The sequence below is a fragment of the Schistocerca serialis genome, chromosome 9, assembly GCF_023864345.2.
Source record: "Schistocerca serialis cubense isolate TAMUIC-IGC-003099 chromosome 9, iqSchSeri2.2, whole genome shotgun sequence".
In the NCBI taxonomy this organism is placed as follows: Eukaryota; Metazoa; Arthropoda; class Insecta; order Orthoptera; family Acrididae; genus Schistocerca; species Schistocerca serialis.
The window spans coordinates 227,747,164-227,771,295 of NC_064646.1; the positions used below are offsets into that span (position 1 = coordinate 227,747,164).

The 24,132-nt window shown below is 40.1% G+C and overlaps 1 protein-coding gene across 1 annotated transcript in view; it reads right to left on the reverse strand.

Annotated features, from left to right (window-relative positions):
* The window catches only part of LOC126419508 (SANT and BTB domain regulator of class switch recombination-like), a 130,241-nt gene that overhangs the window by 67,385 nt on the left and 38,724 nt on the right, over window positions 1-24,132 (reverse strand). The window contains exons 5-6 of the mRNA XM_050086698.1: window positions 16,135-16,401; window positions 103-382 (exon numbers count right to left, since the gene is read on the reverse strand). Of these exons, the coding sequence (XP_049942655.1) occupies window positions 103-382; window positions 16,135-16,401 (547 nt within the window). The remainder of the gene's footprint in view (window positions 1-102; window positions 383-16,134; window positions 16,402-24,132) is intronic.

Below are 24,132 nucleotides of genomic sequence, written 5' to 3' on the forward strand. Positions count from 1 at the left end.
GATGTACTCAAAGAGATAAGCTATCTGGAGATGGGATGTTTACAAGGAAAAATATTTACAGTAATTACAAAGAGAATATGAAGTTCCTCTGATTGGTCTTACCGACTCACTGGAGATCACTTCAAAGCGATATGCCCTTTCTCCACAGCATGGATATCGGCCTATTGGAAATGTTGTGGTACGTTGTTGTTCCATAGAGAAGAACTGAGGTTGATCAGGATGGTGGCAGCACCATCGAGCCTGATGTATGGGGAAATGTCTAGTGCATGCAGTACAGCGAAGGAAATGACAGTCACCCCACAGTCGCCAATATACCAGGCGCCATGTCCGCAGTTCATGTCTGAGTTGCTGTACATAGTCATTCAAGTTCCAGTTGGAATCCCTAGCAAGAAAACCAATTAAATAAATGAGTTTTAATCTATAAAAATAAATAAATTTAAAGAATGTCAATAGCCCACTATGAACAATTTTTGCTTCAGAAAAATTACACTGTGTAAAAAATTTACAGAAAAACTAGAAAGCAAATTTAGAATCACAAGTTTTAAAGAGTAAAGGGTGATTGTAGCTGCTGATATGAAATCATCATTGTTAACTTACTAGAAACCTAACATAATTATCGAAGTTTATTCAGAAAAATTTGAATATGAGGGTTGACCACAAAGTAAGTTCCATTTGGTTATATAAAACAAACGTGTACAGATACAGAAAAAATATTTATTGTACAAAAATCTACAAATGTTAAACTACTTTTCTTCATAGCTTCTGAAATTTTGCAAGCACTTGTCATAGCATGGCACAAGCTTTTGTATGCCTTCTTCAAAGAAGGTTGCCGCCTGTGTATTCAACCATATGGTAACATGTTCTTTCAGCTCATCATCATTGTTGAAGTGTTGACCACCAAGGACAGATTTTAGGAGTAAGAAGAGACAAAAGTCACTAGGAGCGAGGTCCGGGCTTTACAGAGGTTGATCAAATGCGTCCCAATGAAATTTCCATAAGAGTTGTTTGGTCACATTCACAGTGTATGGTCAGGCATTATCGTGGAAAAAAACTACACCTTTTGACAGTAATCCTTGGCACTTGTTCTGTATTGCATGGCGCAATTTGTTAATGGTCTCGCAGTAACTGTGTGCATTGACTGTTTGGCCTCGTGGTAAGAAATAAATCAGAAAAATGCCTTTTCAGTTCCAAAATATGGTGCACATGACTTTTCTAGGTGTCAAGATTTGCTTAGCCTTGGCCTTCATTAGAGATGAAGTGTGCCTCCATTCCATTGATTGCAGGGGTGTGACTATGTGAGAAAGAAAACCACCACCTTCTTCAATGTGGCGTGTCAAAAGCTGAAGTGCACTGCCCATCCATTGTTTTTTGTGTTGTTCAGTAAGAATTTTGGGTACCCAATGTGAGCAAAGTTTGGTGAGATTTGCAGAACTTCCATAGCAAGGGCACTAAGTGTAAACTTACAGTTGTGCTTAATCTTCTCTTCAATTGTGTGAACCAGTTCATCAGTAACCACAGATGGGTGTCCACTTCATTCTTCATCATACACTTTATCACATCCTTTACTGAACAGTATGACCCATCTTCTAACCGTTGAATCACTCATAGCAATTTGTCCATAAACCTTGCAGATTTGCCAATGAATTTCCTTTGGTTTAACTTTCTTTTCATTTAGAAAATGAATCACGGATCTGATTTCACACTTGGCGGCATTTTCAATTACAGCAGACATTATAAAGAAGCACTACAAAGCACACGTCAGCAGCAGTGATCTGAAAATGGCGTACTCACTTTCTCCTTGAGTCAAAGTAATTGCTGCACATGCACAGAACTGCGATCATAGCACTGCCGCGAATAGAAACAGAAACAGAACTTACTTTGTGGATGACCCTCGTATATTTCTGAAGCATTATACTTTGATGAAAACAGAGAGTGTTACACCATGAAGCACCAGTTGAATATTTATCAAACTTTGTGGAGATGTTCATCACACAAAAGGTATTAAAGATTAAACTTTAATTCCATTTGGAACTGTTGTCTGTCTTCAACAACAGTATGAGATGTGATCCCCACAGGCGTGAAAACACTCTTGTATTCATTGTCATATGGAAGCAACACCTTGTGAATGTCATCTTGAGGAATTTATCACCATGGCTGAAACACATACCATATCAGTTCAGCAAGTTTATTGGCTTAAGGATGGTATGTATGTTTATATTTTCCCATCACATTTCAGACAGGCTCTATGGGTGAAAAATCATGGGACCAGGCAGGTCAAGTAAAGAGTAATACATTTCTGATGGGGTCTGTAGTGTGAACTGCTGTGTGAGGTCTTGTGGTATCATGCTGGAAAATGCAGTTTGGTACCTTGGTTATTCTTGCCACACACTGGCAAGCATTCTACCTCCCTTCAACAATTACCAAATTAGCCTTGTTGTTCTATTCAAAGTTCCCCACAACATAACTGCTGGAGTTGGAGAGGTATGGCTATTGAGAATTACTGGTTTCTGTGACCTTTCACCATGTCATCTGTGTGGTCTATCAGTATTATGTCCCTGTATGAATAATTTGGCCTTTCTCAAAGTCCAAACTTAGTCATAAACTGCATGTGCGTCTTCCACAAGTAAGCCATGTTGCGAACCCAACCTGTTAAGTTCCAGTAACTTTAGACACATCCAGAGCCATCATGTATTCACACTATTCTTCATGTGTATGAAAGGCTGTTTTTTCTGTACCGGTGGGGGGAAGGGGGGGGGGGGGGATTAACTCAAATAAGAACAAATTTCACATGGGTCATTCCATGTGTCAGCTGAAACAGAATGAAAAGCATTTTGTCACCCATTATCTCAGATTTGGATCAAACTTGGCTTATTTGTTTCCCTATGGATTTAAGTACCCATACTAATTAGCAGCATTTTCTCCCTCCCTGTTTCCAGTTTATGGCACTTCAAAGTTTGCAAGTTCTGTTAGTCTTAACACTGTAATGGAGCAAATCAACATTTGGAAAATAAATTAATTACCTATTTTTAGTGGTGGATTGGTAGAGGGAGCCACACAAAGACAATAAGGGGACTAGAATAAGGAGCAAATGATGGATAGAGGGGGAGTGGAGAAAGTGTTGTAAGGATAATTTCATCTATGCAGTTCAGAAAACTGGTGGTGGAGAGGAGGACATAGTTGGTTCAGATAGTGAAGCAGTCACTGAAACCAAGCATGTTATGTTCAACTGCATGTTGTGCCACAGGGTTGTCTAATTTGCTCTTAACCACAGTTTGGCAGGGGATGTTCATCCTGGTGGACAGTTGGTTGATAGTCATACCAATATAAAAAGCTGTACAATGATTGCAGCAGAGCTGGTATAGTATATGATATGGCTGCTTCCACAGGTGGCCCTGCAACTGTTGCTTACGACAGGACAGGAACAGAAAATGCTGCGTGAGTGGACTGGGCAGGTTTTGCACCTGGGTCTTTCAAGGGATATGATCCTTGTGGCAAGGGGTTGAGATCAGTGGTGGCATAGGTCTGGACTAGGAAGTTGTGGAGGTTAGGTGTGCAATAGAACACCACTTTAGGAGAATTGGGAAGGATCTTGGGCAGGATGTCCCCCATTTCAAGGTGTGATTATAGTAATCAAAGCCCTGATGAAGGATGTGGTTCAGTTGTTTCATTCCCTAGGTGGTTCTTGGGGGTGATAGGAGGATTGGGTGTATATGGGGAAAGGGCATGAGAGATTTGATTGCAAACTAGATCTGGAAGACAGTGCCTAGGTCTGTGAAGGCCTTGGTGAGACTCTTAGCATACTGGGCGAGGGAGTTCTTGTCACTACAGATATGCCATCCCTGGGTGGCTAGGCTGTAAGGGAGGGATTTTTTGGTGTGGAAGGGATGACAGCTGTTGAAATGCAGGTACTGTTTGTGGTTGGTTGGTTTAATGTGGATAGAGGTGTGAATGAGGCCATCAGGAAGATAGCATGCTGGGTTGAGGAGGACCAGGTGAAATGGATGGCAGAGAAGGTACTGAGGTTGTGAAGGAACAAGGATAGGGTGCCTTGGCCCTGAGTCCAGATCATGAAGATATCATCAATGAACCTGAAACAAACCAGGGGTTTGACATTTCCAGAGGCTAGGAAGGTCTCCTCTACATGGTCTATAAACAGGTTGACACAGGAGAGTGCCACACAGGTGTATATGGCTATGCCATGAATTTGTTTGTACACCTTCCCTCCACAGGAGAAGTAGCAGAAGTACATTATCCATCTGTTAAAAAGAGATCTGCATACCATATAGACAGAGATATTAAGGAAGTAACGTACACAAGCAGTTGTAAGTGCAAACAAATCATCATGATAGATGCACATACTCAAGGAAATTCAAACAGATTTGGTCCAACACTAGCAGTCCACAAGCAGAAGAAATCCACCACATGAAAGAAGAATGTGAAGTAACCTAGTATCTGAAATCTATGTCCATGAGTGAAAAGAAGTGCTCTTCAAACAAAATGGAAGGATTCTTTATAAAGATGCAACATCAAAGAAATATGATAGTATGTGGCCCATAAGTTATTGAATTTTCTGAATATTAAGAATCCATTTTCAAAATGAAAATGTTTAGGGAGAAAATCTGATGAATTAGAACTCTTGTTGAGCGATCACCTCATGTATGTTTCAATATTGTGTAAATGTGAGCACTGGCTATGAAAGATATTTGGAGATGTAGTTAGTATACCATGTTCTGCTGCAATCAGCACCAGGTGGGATGTGCATCTATGTTAACAGAGACATAAAAATAAAAAGACATAAAACTTAAAATGTCCAATGTACTGAACAAGACTTTGAGTACTGTGTGTGTGTGCACAAAGATGTCATTGTGTGTTTGCATCACCCATCATCAGGAAATTACACAGAGTTTCCTGACATTGTTGAGGGGCTAATGAATAAAATGAAGTTTCATTTAAAATGCACAGTTGTGTATGGTGACTTCAATGTCAGTGTTAAAGGCACTTATAAAAAAAGGGAACAACTGCTAAATTCATTTGCAACACATGAGAGCTTTTGTAACCCTATACAGTGAGTGCACATAATTAAACAGAGCACACTTCCATGGCTGCCTAAAGAGGCCACCTCACATCAGCACAGACAGCACAGATAGTCCTGTTCCATGTGCAAAACAGTTTTATATAAGCAAGCATGCTGGGTCCTTGGCCACTCTAAAGTTTATGTGACAAATATATACTTCAAATTAGACTGTGCCTTATGGCACTTATTGGTTATGTTTGTTTGTACCAATTACAGTGTCATTCAGCACCTTAGTATATTCCTTCATGTGTGAGCAAAATAAAAGTTGGTTGGTGGAAATTCTGATATTATGCTGCGCAATGTTACAATATTTTTGGCAATGAGTGTGGTATTCTACTCCATTTGTTTCATTTCATGGCTCACTATAGAAAATATGTCAGTGGAAGAAATTCTTCAATTTCTTGTTGAACAGCAATGAGCTTTCACCAATCGGCAGAAGGCTTTCTCCATGGCACTAATCAATTTGATAGCATTGCAGATGTGTCAGATTCACCACTGTTGACACAGCCCCTTCCTCTGTATGATGATTCTGCAGAAGATTGGGACACATACAAAAAACACTTTTGGCAGCAATTCCAAGCTTTTGGTGTCACTGACCCAAACATGTGCTAGGTTTTCCTTCTATCATGGATTCCTTGCTAATGTTTATCACCTTTTGTGTCAGGTAGCACATCTTAAGGAACCTGCCAGTCTTTCTTTTGATGAAATGTGTCAGTTGCTCTCTGCTTGTCACTGTGAAGAACTCACATTATTATTGTTCATCTTGTGTTATACCATTGTCAAAAGCAGCCACAAAAGTTGTACAGAGCTTGGGCTTGCACATCCTCATGGGTTTAGCCAGCATTTTCAGTTTGTTACTGAAGCTCATGGGACTCATATGCTGATTCGATAGTTTGTGATGCTACACAAATCCAAAAAAAGTTTTGCATCACCCCGGTTCCCAGAACTACTGAAGATAGACACTGACTGTCGATATTGTATCACAGACACAGTCCCTTTGACTGTTCAGAGATGTCACTAAACCCACCCAAAGATGTAAACAACCATGCATGAGCAACACCTATTAGACGGAGGGGGTCCAACAGCCGATCAGTTCCAGTCATTCAACCAGGAAGGAGGCATGCGGCTCATGTTGTTTGTAGTTCAATCATGCCTAGACAGTCAATACCGAGGGTTGATCATGTCCACATTATTACTTTGTGACAGTAAGGGCTCTCAACAAGGGAAGTGTCCAGGCGAATCGGAGTGAACCAAAGCAATGTTGATCGGACATGAAGGAGATACAGAGAGACAGGAACTGTTGATGGCATGCCTTGCTCAGGCTGCTCAAGGGCTACTACTGCAGTGGATGGCTGCTATCTACAGATTATGGCTTGGAGGAACCCTGACAGAAACGCCACCATGCTTTTTGTGCAGCGACAGAACGTCATGTTATGACTCAAACTGTGCACAATAGGCTGCATGATGCGCAACTTCACTCCTGACGTCCAGGGTGACGTCCATCGTTGCAACCATGACACCATGCAGTGCAGTACAGATGGGCCCAACAGCATGCCAAATGGACCACTCAGGATAGGCATCATATTCTCTTCACTGATGAGTGTTGCATATGCCTTCAACCAAACCAATTTGTACCTCCATCATGCACATCCTGTGAATGATTTCCTTCAGGATAACGACATTGCTCGACTAGAGTGGCCAGCATGTTCTTCAGACATGAATCCTATCAAACATGCTTGGGATACCAGAATGAGATTTTCACTCTGCAGCGGAGTGTGCGCTGATATGAAACTTCCTGGCAGATTAAAACTGTGTGCCTGACCGAGACTCGAACTCGGGAGTCCCGAGTTCGAGTCTCGGTCGGGCACACAGTTTTAATCTGCCAGGAAGTTTCATGCTTGAGATAGATTGAAAAGGGCTTTTTAAGGATGACAAACCAACCACTCTGTGGGACCTACGCCAAATCGCAGTTGAGGAGTGGGACAATCTGGACCAATGGTGCCTTGATGAACTTGTGGATAGTATGCCACAACAAATACAGGCATGCATCAATCCAAGAGGATGTACTACTGGGTATTAGAGGTACCGGTTTGCACAGCAATCTGGACCACCACCTCTGAAGGTCTGACTGTATGGTGGTACAACGTGCAATGTGTTGTTTCCGTAAGTAATAAAAAGGGTGGAAATGATGTTTCTGTTGATCTCTATTCCAATTTTCTGTACAGGTTCCAGAACTCTCAGAACTGAGGTGATGCAAAACGTTTTTTGATTTGTGTATATAATAGATAGAGATGTTCATCAATGCACTTGACAATGTGGAAATCCCTTCTCTCACAGAGGTTTGAACATTGCCCAGTATTATGAGGTATCTAGGAAAGCAGGAAATCAGACAGAAGCTTAGTGTGAAGTAGCCACCATTGCCTCTCCTCCTTAGCTGCTGTCAGTTAGCTTACAGGGGAAATATGCTGTTGCGGCCATGCAATCATGATCTCCACAATGGTTGAGGCAGCATCGTGCTAAACAGCAGTCAGTGCCACAATAGTGGCCATGTGCTTCACTCCCATCATGTTCTTATTGTTTTGCACAACATGAGTAGCCTGTGTGCCCAAAGTGTTGGGTGATGCACAACCATTGTAAAAAAAGTTGTAAAAAAAGAAATAAAGGTAAGAGCGGGAGGAGGGAGAGGAGGGGTGGGGGTGCAACTCTCAGCCTCCTATATCAGACATGAATATGTATGTGAACAGTGTTTCTCAAGTGATGGTAGAATCCAAACCAAATGTTATACTGAAGTAAGTGTTATGGACAAGATATTAAAAATACAAGTAGCCATGGGTGCGGCAGTGACTTTGTTAAATTCTCAGACCTACGTCAGTCTCACATCACTAGCATTGTCCCGTGTCTCTTGCCAGTAGGTGAGTTACAACAAATACCTATTATGGTACAGTTTTCTACTCCTGCAGTGTATAAAGCTGTATCCATATTTGCCTAATGATGAACAGAACTTTGAAGGATTGTCAGAAAAGTAGTTGAGGTAAGTTTTGATTTTCACATCAGTTACCCTGTTGCTTACCATGTATTTCTCCAAATGAATCCCATTCAGATCACTGATCAAATATTTCTATCTTTCCCCAAAATTCACTGTATAGCAGAGATGCTGAGTAACAGGTAGGCACAACAAAAAGACTGTCACAAATAAACCTTTCAGCCATTAAGGCCTTCATCAATAATAAATCACACACACACACACACACACACACACACACACACACACATGCACGCACACACACACACACACACACACACACACACACACACACACACACACAAATGCAACTCACACATATGACTGCAGTCTCAGGCAACTGAAACCATACTATGAGCAGCAGCACCGGTGCATGATGGGAGTGGCACTGGCTGGGGTTAAGGAGGAGGATGGGCCAGGAAGGAGCAGGTATAGTATAGTGGGGGTGGCAGATAGTGAAGTGCTGCAGGTTACACAGGGCAGAAGGGAGGTGGGGAAGGGGGAAGTTCCGGAAGAGGAGAGAAGTAAAAAGACTGAGTGTGATGGTGGAATGACAGCTGTGTACTGCTGGAATGGGAGCAGGGAAGGGGCTGGATGGATGAGGACAGTGACTAACGAAGGTTGAGGGCAGGAGGGTTACAGGAATGTAGGATGTATTGCAAGGAAAACTCTCACTTCTGCAGTTCAGAAAAGGTGGTGTTGGTGGGAAGGATCCATATGTCACAGGCTGTGAAGCAGTCATTGAAATGAAGGGTATCATGTTTGGCAGTTTGTTCAGCAATAGGGGGGTTGTTTTTTGGCCACAGTTTGTCGGTGGCCGTTCATCTGGACAGACAGATTGTTGGCTGTCATGCCTACATAGAATGCAGCACAGTGGTTGCAGCTTAGCTTGTAGATCACATGACTGGTTTCCCAGGTAGGTCTGCCTTTGATGGGATAGGTGGTGTTAGTGACAGGACTTGAGTGGGTGGTGATGGCAGGATGTATGGGACAAGTCTTGCATCTAGGTCTGTTACAGGGGTATGAGCCATGAGGTAAGGGGTTGGAAGCAGGGGTTGTGTAAGGACGGACCAGTATATTGTGTAGGCTGCATGACTGAATTTGGGAGTGGGGGAAAAGGTGAGGCCTTTGGAAAGGACTGATATTTCTGTGGGTCTAAGGCATCTGTAGGAAAGGTTCATAACTGTGTAATGAGTCTGTTTAGGTTCTGGATTCTCTGTGGTGGTGGGAGGGAGTTTTGCCAGGTGGGGTAAGTGTAGTAGATCTGCGAACCAAGGTATTTCAGCTAGGAGGGGATGTGGGGGAGGTATGGAGGTTGTTGTGCAAGTGATGAACAGTGATACTCCACAATATACTCATCCATCCTTACACGACCCACGCCCTCAGCCCCTTACCTCATGGCTCATACCTCTGCAATACACCTAGATGCAAGACTTGTCCCATACCTCCTCCCACCACCACAGACTCCAGTCTGGTCACTAACATCACCTATCCCATCAAAGGTAGACCTACCTGCAAAACAAGTCATGTGATCTACAAGCTAAGCTGCAACCACTGTGCTGCATTCTATGTGAGCATGACAACCAACAAACTGTCTGTCCACATGAATGGCCACAGACAACCTATAGGCAAGAAACAAGTGGACAACCCTGTTGCTGAACATGCTGCCCAACATGATGTCCTTCACTTCAATGAGTGCTTCACAGCCTGTGCCATATGGATCCTTCCCACCAACACCAGCTTTTACGAACTGCGGAAGTGGGAGTTTTCCCTGCAATACATCCTACATTCCTATATCCCTCATGGCCTCAACCTTTGTTAGTCATTGTCCTCACCCATCCAGCCCCTTCCCTGCTCCCATTCCAGTGCTACACAGCCGTCATTCCACCATCACACCCAGTCTTTTTTACTTTTCTCCTCTTCCACTACTTCCCCTCTCCCTCTCCTCACCTCTCCCCAGCACTCTGTCGAACCTACAGTACTTCACTGTCTGCCAGTCTCACCATACTATCCCTCCCCTTCCCCACCCCAGCCTCCTCCTCACCCCATCCAGTTGCCACTCCCATCATGCACTGGTGCTGCTGCTCGTAGTGTGGTTTCAGTTGTCTGAGACTGCAGTCGTTTGTGTGAGTTGCATTTGTATGTGTGTGTGTGTGTGTGTGTGTGTGTGTGTGTGTGTGTGTGTGTGTATGTCTGTCTGTCATCTATTGTTGATGAAGACCTTAATGGCCAAAAGCTTTATTTGTGACAGTCTTTTTGTTGTGCCTATCTGTGACTCCCCCCATGAACCATGGACCTTGCCATCGGTGGGGAGGCTTGCGTGCCTCAGCAATACAGATAGCCATACCTTAGGTGCAACCACAATGGAGGGGTATCTGTTGAGAGGCCAGACAAACATGTGGTCCCTGAAGAGGGGCAGCAGTCTTTTCAGTAGTTGCAGGGGCAACAGTCTGGATGACTGACTGATCTGGCCTTGTAACATTAACCAAAACGGCCTTGCTGTGCTGGTACTGCGAACGGCTGAAAGCAAGGGGAAACTACAGCCGTAATTTTCCCGAGGGCATGCAGCTTTACTGTACGATTAAATGATGATGGCGTCCTCTTGAGTAAAATATTCCGGAGGTAAAATAGTCCCCCATTCGGATCTCCGGGCGGGGACTACTCAGGGGGACGTCATTATCAGGAGAAAGAAAACTGGCGTTCTACGGATCGGAGCGTGGAATGTCAGATCCCTTAATCGGGCAGGTAGGTTAGAAAATTTAAAAAGGGAAATGGATAGGTTAATGTTAGATATAGTGGGAATTAGTGAAGTTCGGTGGCAGGAGGAACAAGACTTTCGGTCAGGTGATTACAGGGTTATAAATACAAAATCAAATAGGGGTAATGCAGGAGTAGGTTTAATAATGAATAAAAAAATAGGAGTGCGGGCTAGCTACTAGAAACAGCATAGTGAACGCATTATTGTGGCCAAGATAGACACAAAGCCCATGCCTACTACAGTAGTACAAGTTTATATGCCAACTAGCTCTGCAGATGATGAAGAAATTGATGAAATGTATGACAAGATAAAAGAAATTATTCAGGTAGTGATGGGAGACGAAAATTTAATAGTTATGGGTGACTGGAATTCGTCAGTAGGAAAAGGGAGAGAAGGAAACATAGTAGGTGAATATGGATTGGGTGGAAGAAATGAAAGAGGAAGCCGCCTTGTAGAATTTTGCACAGAGCATAACTTAATCATAGCTAACACTTGGTTCAAGAATCATAAAAGAAGGTTGTATACCTGGAAGAATCCTGGAGACACTAAAAGGTATCAGATAGATTATATAATGGTAAGACAGAGATTTAGGAACCAGGTTTTAAATTGTAAGACATTTCCAGGGGCAGATGTGGATTCTGACCACAATCTATTGGTTATGAACTGCAGATTGAAACTGAAGAAACTGCAAAAGTGTGGGAATTTAAGGAGATGGGACCTGAATAAACTGAAAGAACCAGAGGTTGTAGAGAGTTTCAGGAAGAGCATAAGGGAACAATTGACAGGAATGGGGGAAAGAAATACAGTAGAAGAAGAATGGGTAGCTCTGAGGGATGAAGTAGTGAAGGCAGCAGACGATCAAGTAGGTAAAAAGACGAGGGCTAATAGAAATCCTTGGGTAACAGAAGAAATATTGAATTTAATTGATGAAAGGAGAAAATATAAAAATGCACTGAATGAAGCAGGCAAAAAGGAATACAAACATCTCAAAAATGAGATCGACAGGAAGTGCAAAATGGCTAAGCAGGGATGGCTAGAGGACAAATGTAAGGATGTAGAGGCTTGTCTCACTAGGGGTAAGATAGGTACTGCCTACAGGAAAATTAAAGAGACCTTTGGAGAGGAGAGAACCACTTGTATGAATATCAAGAGCTCAGATGGCAACCCAGTTCTAAGCAAAGAAGGGAAGGCAGAAAGGTGGAAGGAGTATATAGAGGGTTTATACGAGGGCGATGTACTTGAGGACAATATTATGGAAATGGAAGAGGATGTAGACGAAGACGAAATGGGAGATAAGATACTGCGTGAAGAGTTTGACAGAGCACTGAAAGACCTGAGTCGAAACAAGGCCCCGGGAGTAGACAACATTCCATTAGAACTACTGATGGCCTTGGGAGAGTCCGTCATGACAAAACTCTACCATCTGGTGAGCACGATGTATGAGACAGGCGAAATACCCTCAGACTTCAAGAAGAATATAATAATTCCAATCCCAAAGAAAGCAGGTGTTGACAGATGTGAAAATTACCGAACTATAGTTTAATAAGTCACAGCTGCAAAATACTAATGCGAATTCTTTACAGACGAATGGAAAAACTGGTACAAGTGGACCTCGGGGAAGATCAGTTTGGATTCCGTAGAAATGTTGGAACACGTGAGGCAATACTAACCTTACGACTTATCTTAGAAGAAAGATTAAGAAAAGGCAAACCTACGTTTCTACCATTTGTAGACTTAGAGAAAGCTTTTGACAATGTTAACTGGAATACTCTCTTTCAAATTCTGAAGATGGCAGGGGTAAAATACAGGGAGCGAAAGGCTATTTACAATTTGTACAGAAACCAGATGGCAGTTATAAGAGTCGAGGGGCATGAAAGGGAAGCAGCGGTTGGGAAGGGAGTGAGACAGGGTTGTAGCCTCTCCCCGATGTTATTCAATCTGTATATTGAGCAAGCAGTAAAGGAAACAAAAGAAAAATTTGGAGTAGGTATTAAAATTCATGGAGAAGTAGTAAAAACTTTGAGGTTTGCCGATGACATTGTAATTCTGTCAGAGACAGCAAATGACTTGGAAGAGCAGTTGAACGGAATGGACAGTGTCTTGAAAGGAGGGTATAAGATGAAAATCAACAAAAGCAAAATGAGGATAATGGAATGTAGTCAAATTAAATTGGGTGATGCTGAGGGAATTAGATTAGGAAATGAGACACTTAAAGTAGTAAAGGAGTTTTGCTATTTAGGGAGTAAAATAACTGATGATGGTCCAAGTAGAGAGGATATAAAATGTAGACTGGCAATGGCAAGGAAATCGTTTCTGAAGAAGAGAAATTTGTTAACATCGAGTATAGATTTACGTGTCAGGAAGTCGTTTCTGCAAGTGTTTGTATGGAGTGTAGCCATGTATGGAAGTGAAACATGGACGATAACTAGTTTGGACAAGAAGAGAATAGAAGCTTTCAAAATGTGGTGCTACAGAAGAATGCTGAAGATTAGATGGGTAGATCACATAACTAATGAGGAGGTATTGAATAGAATTGGGGAGAAGAGGAGTTTGTGGCACAACTTGACAAGAAGAAGGGACAGGTTGGTAGGACATGTTTTGAGGCATCAAGGGATCACAAGTTTAGCATTGGAGGGCAGCGTGGAGGGTAAAAATCGTAGAGGGAGACCAAGAGATGAATACACTAAGCAGATTCAGAAGGATGTAGGTTGCAGTAGGTACTAGGAGATGAAGAAGATTGCACAGGATAGAGTAGCATGGAGAGCTGCATCAAACCAGGCTCAGGACTGAAGACCAGAACAATAACATCTGTGACTCGCATCTCCTCTTTGCTTTTCATAATCTTGTTACATTCCATCCTGGATTTTCCACTGTTTGATTTCTCCAAAATTCTTGTTTCAGCCACTTATACACAAACTTACTGGTATGTGCCTGGACTCAATATTTCTGAAATTTTACAAAATTTCTTGGCTAATTCACCAACAGCTGACAAAAAGGAGTGTCCCTGAATTGTAATGCAGAGAACAATGCCAGTCACATGCATTAGAGATTCTCTTCTTATTAAAAAGACATAAATCAATAAAAACTACACAGCTACACTCTATTATACTGTCCACCTAAAAAAGACAAAGTTTTTACATCTGACTTCTGTACTTCTAACAGTTAGAATGAAAAGAAATACAAGTATCTAACAGGGCTGTAATACTGGTAACAAATGCTAATTGGCCATTGTTAGTCAGTAAAAAGGTTTCACTTCGGTCCACCAGTCTTACACTGTAGCCAGAATTGCTTAAAAAAGGAAAATCAATTCAACTGACAGACTTTATGCAGTTCAATTCATTCATACTAGAGAACAAAATGTTATTTGTTGTGTGTGCCACTTTTGTAAACTCTTTCTGAAGGTTTTAAAACATATTTTGATGGCATTTGATTGTATAAGGGTCTAGAGCAGACCAAAGAAAACCTTATTTTGTATCAAACATAATTTTATAAAGAGAAGACCTGAGAAAACTGGAAAATTTAATGGGGAAAAAATTACAACAGAAAATTGTAAGTGGAAAAGGTCATGAAAAAGATGCGAGAAAAATCAAAAGCTTACAGAGGGGCAAACAGAGAGGGGAAGTCATCTGAACAACAGAATCTACTACGAAGATAGTAACTGCTCTCAAAGGAACAGATACCATTGATGTCTGTGCAGCTTCTCCAGAATAAATGATAATTAATTGAAACCCACACTGGCTGTCAACAGCTGAGGGTTTCAATTAAGAATCATCTATGTTTGGGAAAAATTAATTCAGGAGTTGACAGTAATGGTCAGTGCAATTGGTGAAAAACAAGCACACAAAAACATGAATGAATTGTACAGAAGCAAGGTGAGATGGTAAGAAAAGTGGTGTCAAGTTTCACAAATAAATCAGTGAAAGACATCAGGAGATGGCCCTACAGTGTATGGCCCTACAGTGTATAATGAACCAGAAACAAAGTGTTAGATGAATATTTGTAAGTAACAATAGTCCTGACTAAGTGCACAGGAATCAAAACTGCAAAAGACACGAGGGTAAGATGTTGTTAATAGCAGATGGCACAGATAAATAAATGAACAAAATAGCACAAAATGTTGAAAATAGATGACAGTTTGAAGTAGATAGATGGCAACAAAGATTGGCACAGGTTTACATATGGAGGAATAATGGACAAAAGGGGAAATATATTGACAAGAGTAATCAGTATTTGAAAATATAGTATGGGTAGATAAAAGATCACCTACCAAATGGTGGCAGGAAAACACACATACAACACATGGAAATGCATGAGATTTTGGAGCCAGTGGCTCCTCCTGGCAAAAGGGCTGAAGAAATAGAGGGATGTAGGAAAAGACTGGTGTGGTTTAGAGTCAGGGAAAAGTTGCCCAGAACTTTGAGTCAGGGGAGACTTATTGAATGAGATCAGAAGAAAATAATGATTTGCCTATCCATATTATATTTTGAAACAATTATTACTTTTGTTGATCTGTATTAAAATAGTGTGCTATATCAACCCAAACATTTATTCAGTGGTTCACCTCAACTGGGTGTCAGAACTAAACTTTTTTTTAAAAAAATAGTAATATATTGCAATAGCGTTGCTGATTTTGTGAAACATCAGTGTTAACTTAAAGATCATCTATGAAATTTCTGCATTAATTCCCCAATGTCATGTACCTGTACTCTGAATAGTCTGTATGTGGATGCTAAATAAATATAATACATTATGATCAAGAGATACATTACTGCATCCACAACACAATAAAGATAAAACTGTACACACTTGTAACATATGATATGAAAAATTGTAAGTTGGTTGGCTCTGAGCACTATGGGACTTAATTGTAAGTTGGTAATTGTGTATATTTTATCAGTATACACATTTAGATGACATCCATACAATGCATATTGTCTATGGATGGATGAATAAATAAACAAAAATTTCTGTGTTCTTGTTTTCTCCATGTGCGACCCATATTATTCCTGTCAGTGTTCATATCTTCCTACTGATGTCTTTCCAAAATATCGCCTGGCATGCCTCAAATTCTATAATTAATATATTCTTCTAATTTGCTCCTTTTACGCATTTAACTTTACCTCCCATTATTTTCTTTAAGAACATTTCTCATGTGTTTCCATCTAGTATTTCTTGAAATTACTTGTCTTTTAATATACATGCAGGTGCTGACAGTAAGCTGTACATAAAAATGAATATGAATTTTTACTTCGTACTGCAACTGCGAAGACTGTTATTCACCTTATATGTTTGCTGCTGATGTTTCCATATATGTCTATCAGCATATTTGCAGGTTGGCAAGGAATGTGGGAAGCAATCTGCCGTACAATTAACTTCCCACAGTTTGCACATTTGTACAAGTGTGCTAGACTGGCATAGTGACCACATGCAATTTCAGGAGTTGGTTCTGCCAGTGATGCTATCAGTTTACTGTACAGTCGACTCTGCACTTTATCCTTGCGATCACGCAATGCTTCAACTTCTGAGTTTGAGAAAAGACCAGCAAGCCTGTAAAATAAATTAACATTTGATTTAAAGTAACTAAAAAAAGTCACAAAGAACATATATACCATCTCAAACTTTCTCTCTTCCTTTAACATATGGTGTGCTTGCACAAACATGGGAGAAACAGAAAAAGAGAACAAATGAAAGGGCCACAAGGAAGAAGAATAATTTTTACAGCTTATTATTACATAATGGCAGTAATATCACAATATCACAGTGTCTTTTCCTGTACTCTCTACTGTGGAAAACAAAGGGGTGGCAGGGGGGGGGGTTGGGGGGGGGGGGGCAATGCTACTGACATTAGAACCCAGTTAACTGAAAAGCTCATAACATTGTGTTTGGAAGTCAAAATACTGATATATCTCATAGAAATAAGCAAAAAGAAGAAATCATATCTCTACCTTCTGTATTAAAGATACACAGCTGCTTTAAAAGTTGGAGAAAATCAATAATACATAGACATCCTCAATTTATCTCTAGCCATTTTATCATAAAATACATCAGGACATGTCCTTTATGTTAAATATAACAAATACTGTTGATAAAACACTGTACTTTTTTATCTTGAAATTTGCAGAGTAGAACTATTCGATATCAATTAATTTTACTATTCATTGTTAAGGAATTTGTTGCAATGTTTCTCAGGAATTAAAAATAGTTTTCCTTCAAGTAGTTTCAAAAGTGTTTTACATGCCATTGACCTGACCATGCTAATGTTCCTTATTCTAAAACTTAAGAAAGAAAAAGCTCTAAACATGGGCATCCAAACTGCAAAAAGGAATATCTGAGGAATGTTTAATGACAAAGAGTTTCTTCTTTAAATCTGTTCAACAATGAGTGTAATTCATGTAACAAGCTAACTTGATATCAATAATGGATTTTGCAGTCACTGGCAATCTGATCAAGTTATGAAGACTGAATTTTCAGAGACTCCCATCAATAGCAATTGCATACTGTAAACAAAAAAAGAAATGAGGTGCCACATTTCCCAGTGTTTCTGTGACTTTGTTTGAAACCTTGAAGGACTTTATAGAGTTTATACAGTGCTACTAAATGCCTATACAAGATGAAATAAGGTGGATTTAACTGTAGTTGTCCTTGCATCACACAATGTGTTTGAAGAAATTAAGATAGTGTATCGTTCACGTGAAACAAGCAAATGCATTAATTATTGTTGAGTGTGTATCTGTTTATAGCATTAACTGTGTGGTGTACCACATTTGCAAAGCATTTTCTATCAACAGCTGTGACATGTAATTGCTAACTATCTGCATAATTAAGTTCTGGAGCATGAGGTATCAAGAGGACAGTAACCATTATGGATACCTGAACTGCTCTGAATGACTTGTCGTTAGAAGCAACTCTCTTTCTGTCTCCTGGAATTTCCGTTTGTGAAAGTAGTCCATCATTATTTTTATTTATATTAGCTGTACCCAGCCCCACTTCACTTTGGCTCACTCTGCTTAAAGGGAAAAGAAAGAAAAGAGAAAACACTTGTTCGTAATACATGTGGGAATTGGATGTATGTCCTAATCTCCTTCTCTCCAGGCTCTGTCCATCTCCCCTTCCCCCTTCCTTTGGTCATCTCCTCCTCCTGCCCCCTCTCTCAGTCTATCTTCTCCTTCCTGTTATCACAGAGTTATATGTTACACTACAGCTTCCTCCACATAGGCAAATGATGTCATCGCTACTGTGAAACATTAACCAAACAGTAAATACTTGAAGTTCAAAACTAGCTTGGCCCAAAGCTTATTTTGTAATAGTCTTTTTGTTGTGCCTATCTGCAACTCAGCATCTCCGTTATATGGTGAATAGCAACTATCCTTTTATAATATCATTACACTCCATCCTGGGTTTTCCATTGTTTGAAAACCAGTTTTAAGCTTCTTAATTAAAATATCAATAGCTTGTATATATTTGGTACATAATCGATGCTGAAATTGTTTTTCATTTATAATAAATATACATATTCATGTTTATTACATGGGGAATGACCCACAATTAATTAAAAACTACTAGTCATAGGCTTATATTTGCTTTAACATCACTTTGGTTAAGTGTCTTAACATTTCTACAAGATAATTAGTCTTTTACTATGAATATGGGACCCTGGATAACAAATAATATTATCCATATAAATCATTAAACAGTTTTCTACAATATTTCTTTGTTTTTGTTCTCGAGATACTCTTTACTAGGACCTACAGTCCATTGGCCGTTTAATCTAATCATTCAATAATATCAGAAAAAGGACAGATTGCTACTCACTGTAAAGATGACACACTGAGACAGACATGATTGAGTAATGCAAAAGATAACTGTATACAAACAAACGTGGTGTGACTATATTGCTGATCTAATTGAGAACTAGGCAATATTGGGTAACGTTTGTATTGTGCAATTCATGACACTGCAGTTAGGAAATGAAAGCTGAACAGAAAGAGCAATGTTTTAGTGAGGTCATTGGACCTATATGTTACCTGAAAACTATTTTTTGTATTCTGAGGAATCATGAGCTTAAAGTGGTAATACTGGAATGAAGAACAATAATTTTGTTGATTGACTGATAACTGTGGCACAAAAGTGATGTGAATATTCTGACAGATCAACCATTTGGTAACATTTTGTGAGGATTTAATTTTCTAGTTGAATGAGAGTAGCGCTCAGAGTTGAGCAGAGAACTGGGGCGATGACTTGATACAATTTCCATCCCCTTAACTTTGACTTGAATAGTAAATTAAGTTATGTGATGGTGACTAATTTTTTTAATAACATAATGAGTAGAAAAACTATGCTACTGCACATCTTGAGTTTTTACTAGAGGTAATGCACATCTTGAGTTTTTGCTATTTTGCAAGTGGAAAAGAGATCCAGATCTCTCAAGTTTAACCAGTTTCAGACAATTATGACTTAGAGTAATGTATTATGGTGTAATGTGCACCTGAATTTAAAACTTTACTAGTCCACTCCTTTCATACTATAGTAACTTTTAGTGCTAATTATTGTAATGTTACAAGAACTATGTAATGTATAAATATTTATGGAGTAATGACTGTTGTTTTTTGTGTTAAAAATTTTTTTAGACTTAAGTTAGGATTAAAAGTAAGTGTAGTGAAGTAGGGTATTTTGTCTCATTTTTTCATGTACTGTGGCGGAGGAGAACCATCTCCAAGAAAACTAATCAAGGTGCATTTCATAACTAACTGCCACTTGGACCCATTGAAGGTGTGGACAGCATGGTGAGAGGAAAAAGTGAAAGCATTTGTGAAACCTACTAAAGATTGAACAAGTCAAATTTTCTGTCTATTGCAACCCATTCAGATTTATTGTGTTTAGTGAGACAGGACTTGTGCAAAGTGATAATGTATTGTACAATGTAATCTTTGCTTAACAAAAAAGGACTTCACTTATGATGAAGATGCCTAATTTTTTGTTAAAAGTATAACTTGTGGATATTTTGTGATATTGAAAATAATACACTGCATGTAATTATTTTAGATGGGGATTTTCGTACGGCCAGTTCACAAAAGTATAAATTTGAAAAACATATATACTGTAGTTTTTGATAAGATTTCTTACATAATATTTTGTTGTGTGTATATTGTTAAACCCAATTTCTGGTGGCACTTGTGGTCGCTGAATTGTCCATTTAGCTATTAGCAATATCTATCTGGTCAATCCAATGAGGGGTTGATGTGATGAAGCAAGCTGGAATAATTTTAATTCCCCTCTAGTTTTTCCATCTCCCTCCTTAAATTTGTTTTGTTACATTTAACTAATTACCATTAACATACATGAATGCAATCTGCATTTTCATAAAAGAGAAAGATTGGCCCTTAGTTTTAAAGAATATAACACCAGATCTAATTTTGTGCTCAGTTTTATGTATGTAATTGATTTCCTAATTTATTTTGACTATTCCTAGTTAGTATCTTTTGTTATAGCGTGAAATCAGTGATTGTTTTGTAACTTAAATTCTATCATTGACATATAAACAAATATAAATTCCCAAATAATTGTAAACACCTGGAAGACGAAATGCTGGTAATCTTAAAGTATGTATTTGGCTCTATTCGAAAACATGACCAAGCAAGGTCGCGCAGTGGTTAGACACTGGACTCGCATTCGGGAGGACGACGGTTCAATCCCGCGTCTGGCCATCATGATTTAGGTTTTCCGTGATTTCCCTAAATCACTCCAGGCAAATGCCGGGATGGTTCCTCTGAAAGGGCACGGCCAACTTCCTTCCCCATCCTTCCCTAATCCAATGAGACCGATGACCACGCTGTCTGGTCTCCTTCCCCAAAACCAACCAACCAACCATCGAAAACATGTTAGCAAAGCCAGCCCATAATTAATTCCAAAGTAATTAACAGTTTTGTCAAAAGTATTGTTTTTGTACTTATATTTGTTAATTTCATTATTTAAACAAATAATTTTGCCTAACTCTTGCAGTAGAAGAAACTGTTAAACAGATGCATTGTTTGACGTATTCAGTTAATTTAATGAGTTAAGTTTTAATAGTAATTTATGTAAGTTTAACTTTAAACAATGTGTAGTTTCAGTACCTATTATTTTGATGATATATAAGGATGGCCAACTTCGGACGAATAACCTGTGCTGGTTTGAACAACAACAATGCTTCCACTTAACTGTGAAATAAGCGTTACACAATTAGGCCGTGTGTTAAAACAATTATTGTGTCTGCTCCATATGTACCTTTCTATTCTTCAAGAACTGTGAACTTTGAAGATTAGGTTTTCACTGCTAGATGTTCAACTAGAAACTATTGTAGCAGTATGTGGAGGTCTGCCTGCAAACTATTAATGAGGCTTATGGGAAGTTAAACAATAGTGCACTAGCCATATATTACTTGTGTATATGGGGGATTGTGAAAAGTGAAAGTAAAAGACAGTGAAATGCAACTGTGCATCTGTTGGCTACTTTATTTGCTGTAGTCAGTGTCGGAATCCACAACCCATTTTTCAGCCAGTGTAGCAGCACAGTATGTCGACACCAAAAACAACTAACAAAATAAATAAAGCAGGTGGCACCACTACACAGTGTCTGGACCATGCTGTCCATCTCAGTGTTCACATGCCTTACAGCACTGCTTACACAGGACCAATCACAGAGCTGAAAGACCTACACAAACCCCACATTTGTGTATCTAGTTTCTACTCCTATTTTATCCAGGTCACTCCTAATACTATATCTTCGATTCATAGCCAGGCTCTTTCCTGCTCTCCCAACTATAGTTACCTGATCTTCCTTCTCAAAGTCCCTGCATAGCTGACCTCAGTTTTTGTTACCTGGCTAAGGCTAGCACCTGGTTTCACAAAACCTGTGACTTGGTACTGTGTGCCTAATTTCTCCTGAAGCAGCTGGCCTCTAATGACTGCTAACCTAGAGGCAAAATTCTTCTTTTCCTATTCTGATTTGATTCCGAACTGTCTTTTTTCTTTATGCTAATATTCTGCCTCAACCTACATTCAACTACATCTGGATGACACAGACATTGTTGACAGTAGTGAAGACCACCAATACACTGCACCCAACATGTGCAGCAATCTGTTGATATGTCCATCCAGCTTCATGCAGGCCCGCAGCACAATCCTGTTCAAATGGCTGAAGCTTTTCAACAGGAGCACATACCTGGACTCGAAATGGGGCACAGCTCTACCCCTGAATGAATGTTGCAAACTATGTTCACCCTAATCTCAGCACAGTTACCACCTGGAGAGTCAAAATAGAGGGTTCAAAGACAGGCTTACTGAGCTCAGTATGATCGCTAATGACTGTAATAAATGAATCAACCTCTCACAGCATGCACATATTACACTCTGGTGCCAAAAAACACAGTCCTTGAGGGTGTTGCTTTTTTCCCTGGTAGAGGATATTGCCTTCAAAAGTGAAAATTTGGGGATCAGGATGTGGTTGGCTAGGAGGAATAAGAAAGATATTGTGGATTGGCTATCAGGAGCACATAATGAAAGGTAGTCTTCCATGGCTGCAAAGCCACTGGAATGTGGGATGATGTACAAGGATGTCACACCCACAGTGACCAACAAGGAGTCTGGTGGTAACAGGACAGGAACTGTGGAAAGGCAGTGAAGAAAGTGAGCAGTATCTTGAATGTAGGGTAGGAGTTCAGGGACAACAGTTTGCAGGTGTTGACCAACAAAGGCAGAGATTCATTCTCTGGGAACATTGTACCCAGCCACAATGGGAGGACCAGTAGGGAGAACTGTGGTATTGGGATTGTGGAGTAAGTAAAAGGGAAGACTGTGGGAGGCTGCTGGTGAGAGGGTTTCAGGTGTCAGGTTTCAGTACGGATCTAAGGCCTCAAGAAGCTGCTGGAGGTCATGTTGGACTTCTATGGTGGGATCATGGTTGTAAATTTGTATGCAGACGTGTTGTAAAGTTGACATAGAAGTTGACAGCGGGTAGGAAAGTTGATAGAGTCTATGATTTATGTCCACTGTGGCAAGAACTTTGTTTGTGGGAAGGAGGATAAGGTCTGGATATGTTCTCAGATTATGGGTAGTTGTGTTTCGATAGGCATGATATTGGACTCACTGGGGAGGGATTTAGGAAAGGAGGTGAGGCCATATTAAAAGTGAGGAATTCCCAAAAGGTGACCTGGAGGTGACTATGTGGAAGGGGAGAAGGATCATGGTTTGAGAGAGGTTGAAAGTGTTTTAAACAAGGTTCTATGTGGTACTCTGGTTTGTTGTCAGTGGGGTGTGTGTTGAAAAAATGTTTCCACAGTAGAGAATGAGTAAAGAAAAGAAGGCCTTTACATTCCAGCATGGCTCAACCTAGGTGAGACCTTTAGAAAGTACTGAGGCTTATGAAGGGGTCAGAGTTTCTGCAGAAAGGTTGACAAGAGTGTTACAGGATGGGTGTTCAGGAGTACTGTATTTCACAGAAAGAGAATGAAGTCTTTGGGGATATGAAAGGTGGAATAAGAATTGTCAGGGAGCAACAGGGGTTGACTGGGGGAGGGAGGGGGGGGGGGAGGGGAGGAGTTTGGATCACAGTGGTCGGCTCTTTGTGGGCTACACGTAATCCCATGACGGAGTACGACTGATCAGGTGTGACAGCATCCTCAGATGGTGCTGGTAATGCTGTTCCAGTGATTGAAGGGCAAGAGTTTCAACTGCAGTAATACCGTTCAGGAAGTTGTGGTCCAGTACAAAAGGACTTTGTGAAAGGAATATAGACTGTTAAGTATAGTTTGAGCTGGGTTCTATGGTTATGAGAGTCAGAACTGGTGAGGGTGATGGACTGATGGAACTGGGAAAAGTTAAGGTTCTGATGGTAGGATGGGTGACAGCCTGAGATGTCAGTTTTAATGGTGAGCCCATTAGGTGGAGTATCATGTGACAGAGAAGACTTCTTGACTGAGGTTGTGTGACTGAAGTTTTGCTAGGGCAAAGAAGAATATGAGGAATCTGCAGAGGTAGAGTTAGTAGGAATTCGTGGTTGAATGGTTGGGAGGTAAAACAAGTGACTGAAAAAAATAGGTAAAACATAGTTAAAAAAGAGATTAAAACAGCTGAAACTAAATAGGTAAAAATTAATGTCAAATGTTATAATAGAAATTAATGGTAGATACTACAGGTTTTCATTTTAACTGAAGACGAAATATCTCAAAAACTACATACAATATCAAAAAACCTTTGTCTGCAGTTTATTTGTTTCAGAGGTGACATTCAATGATACAGTGCT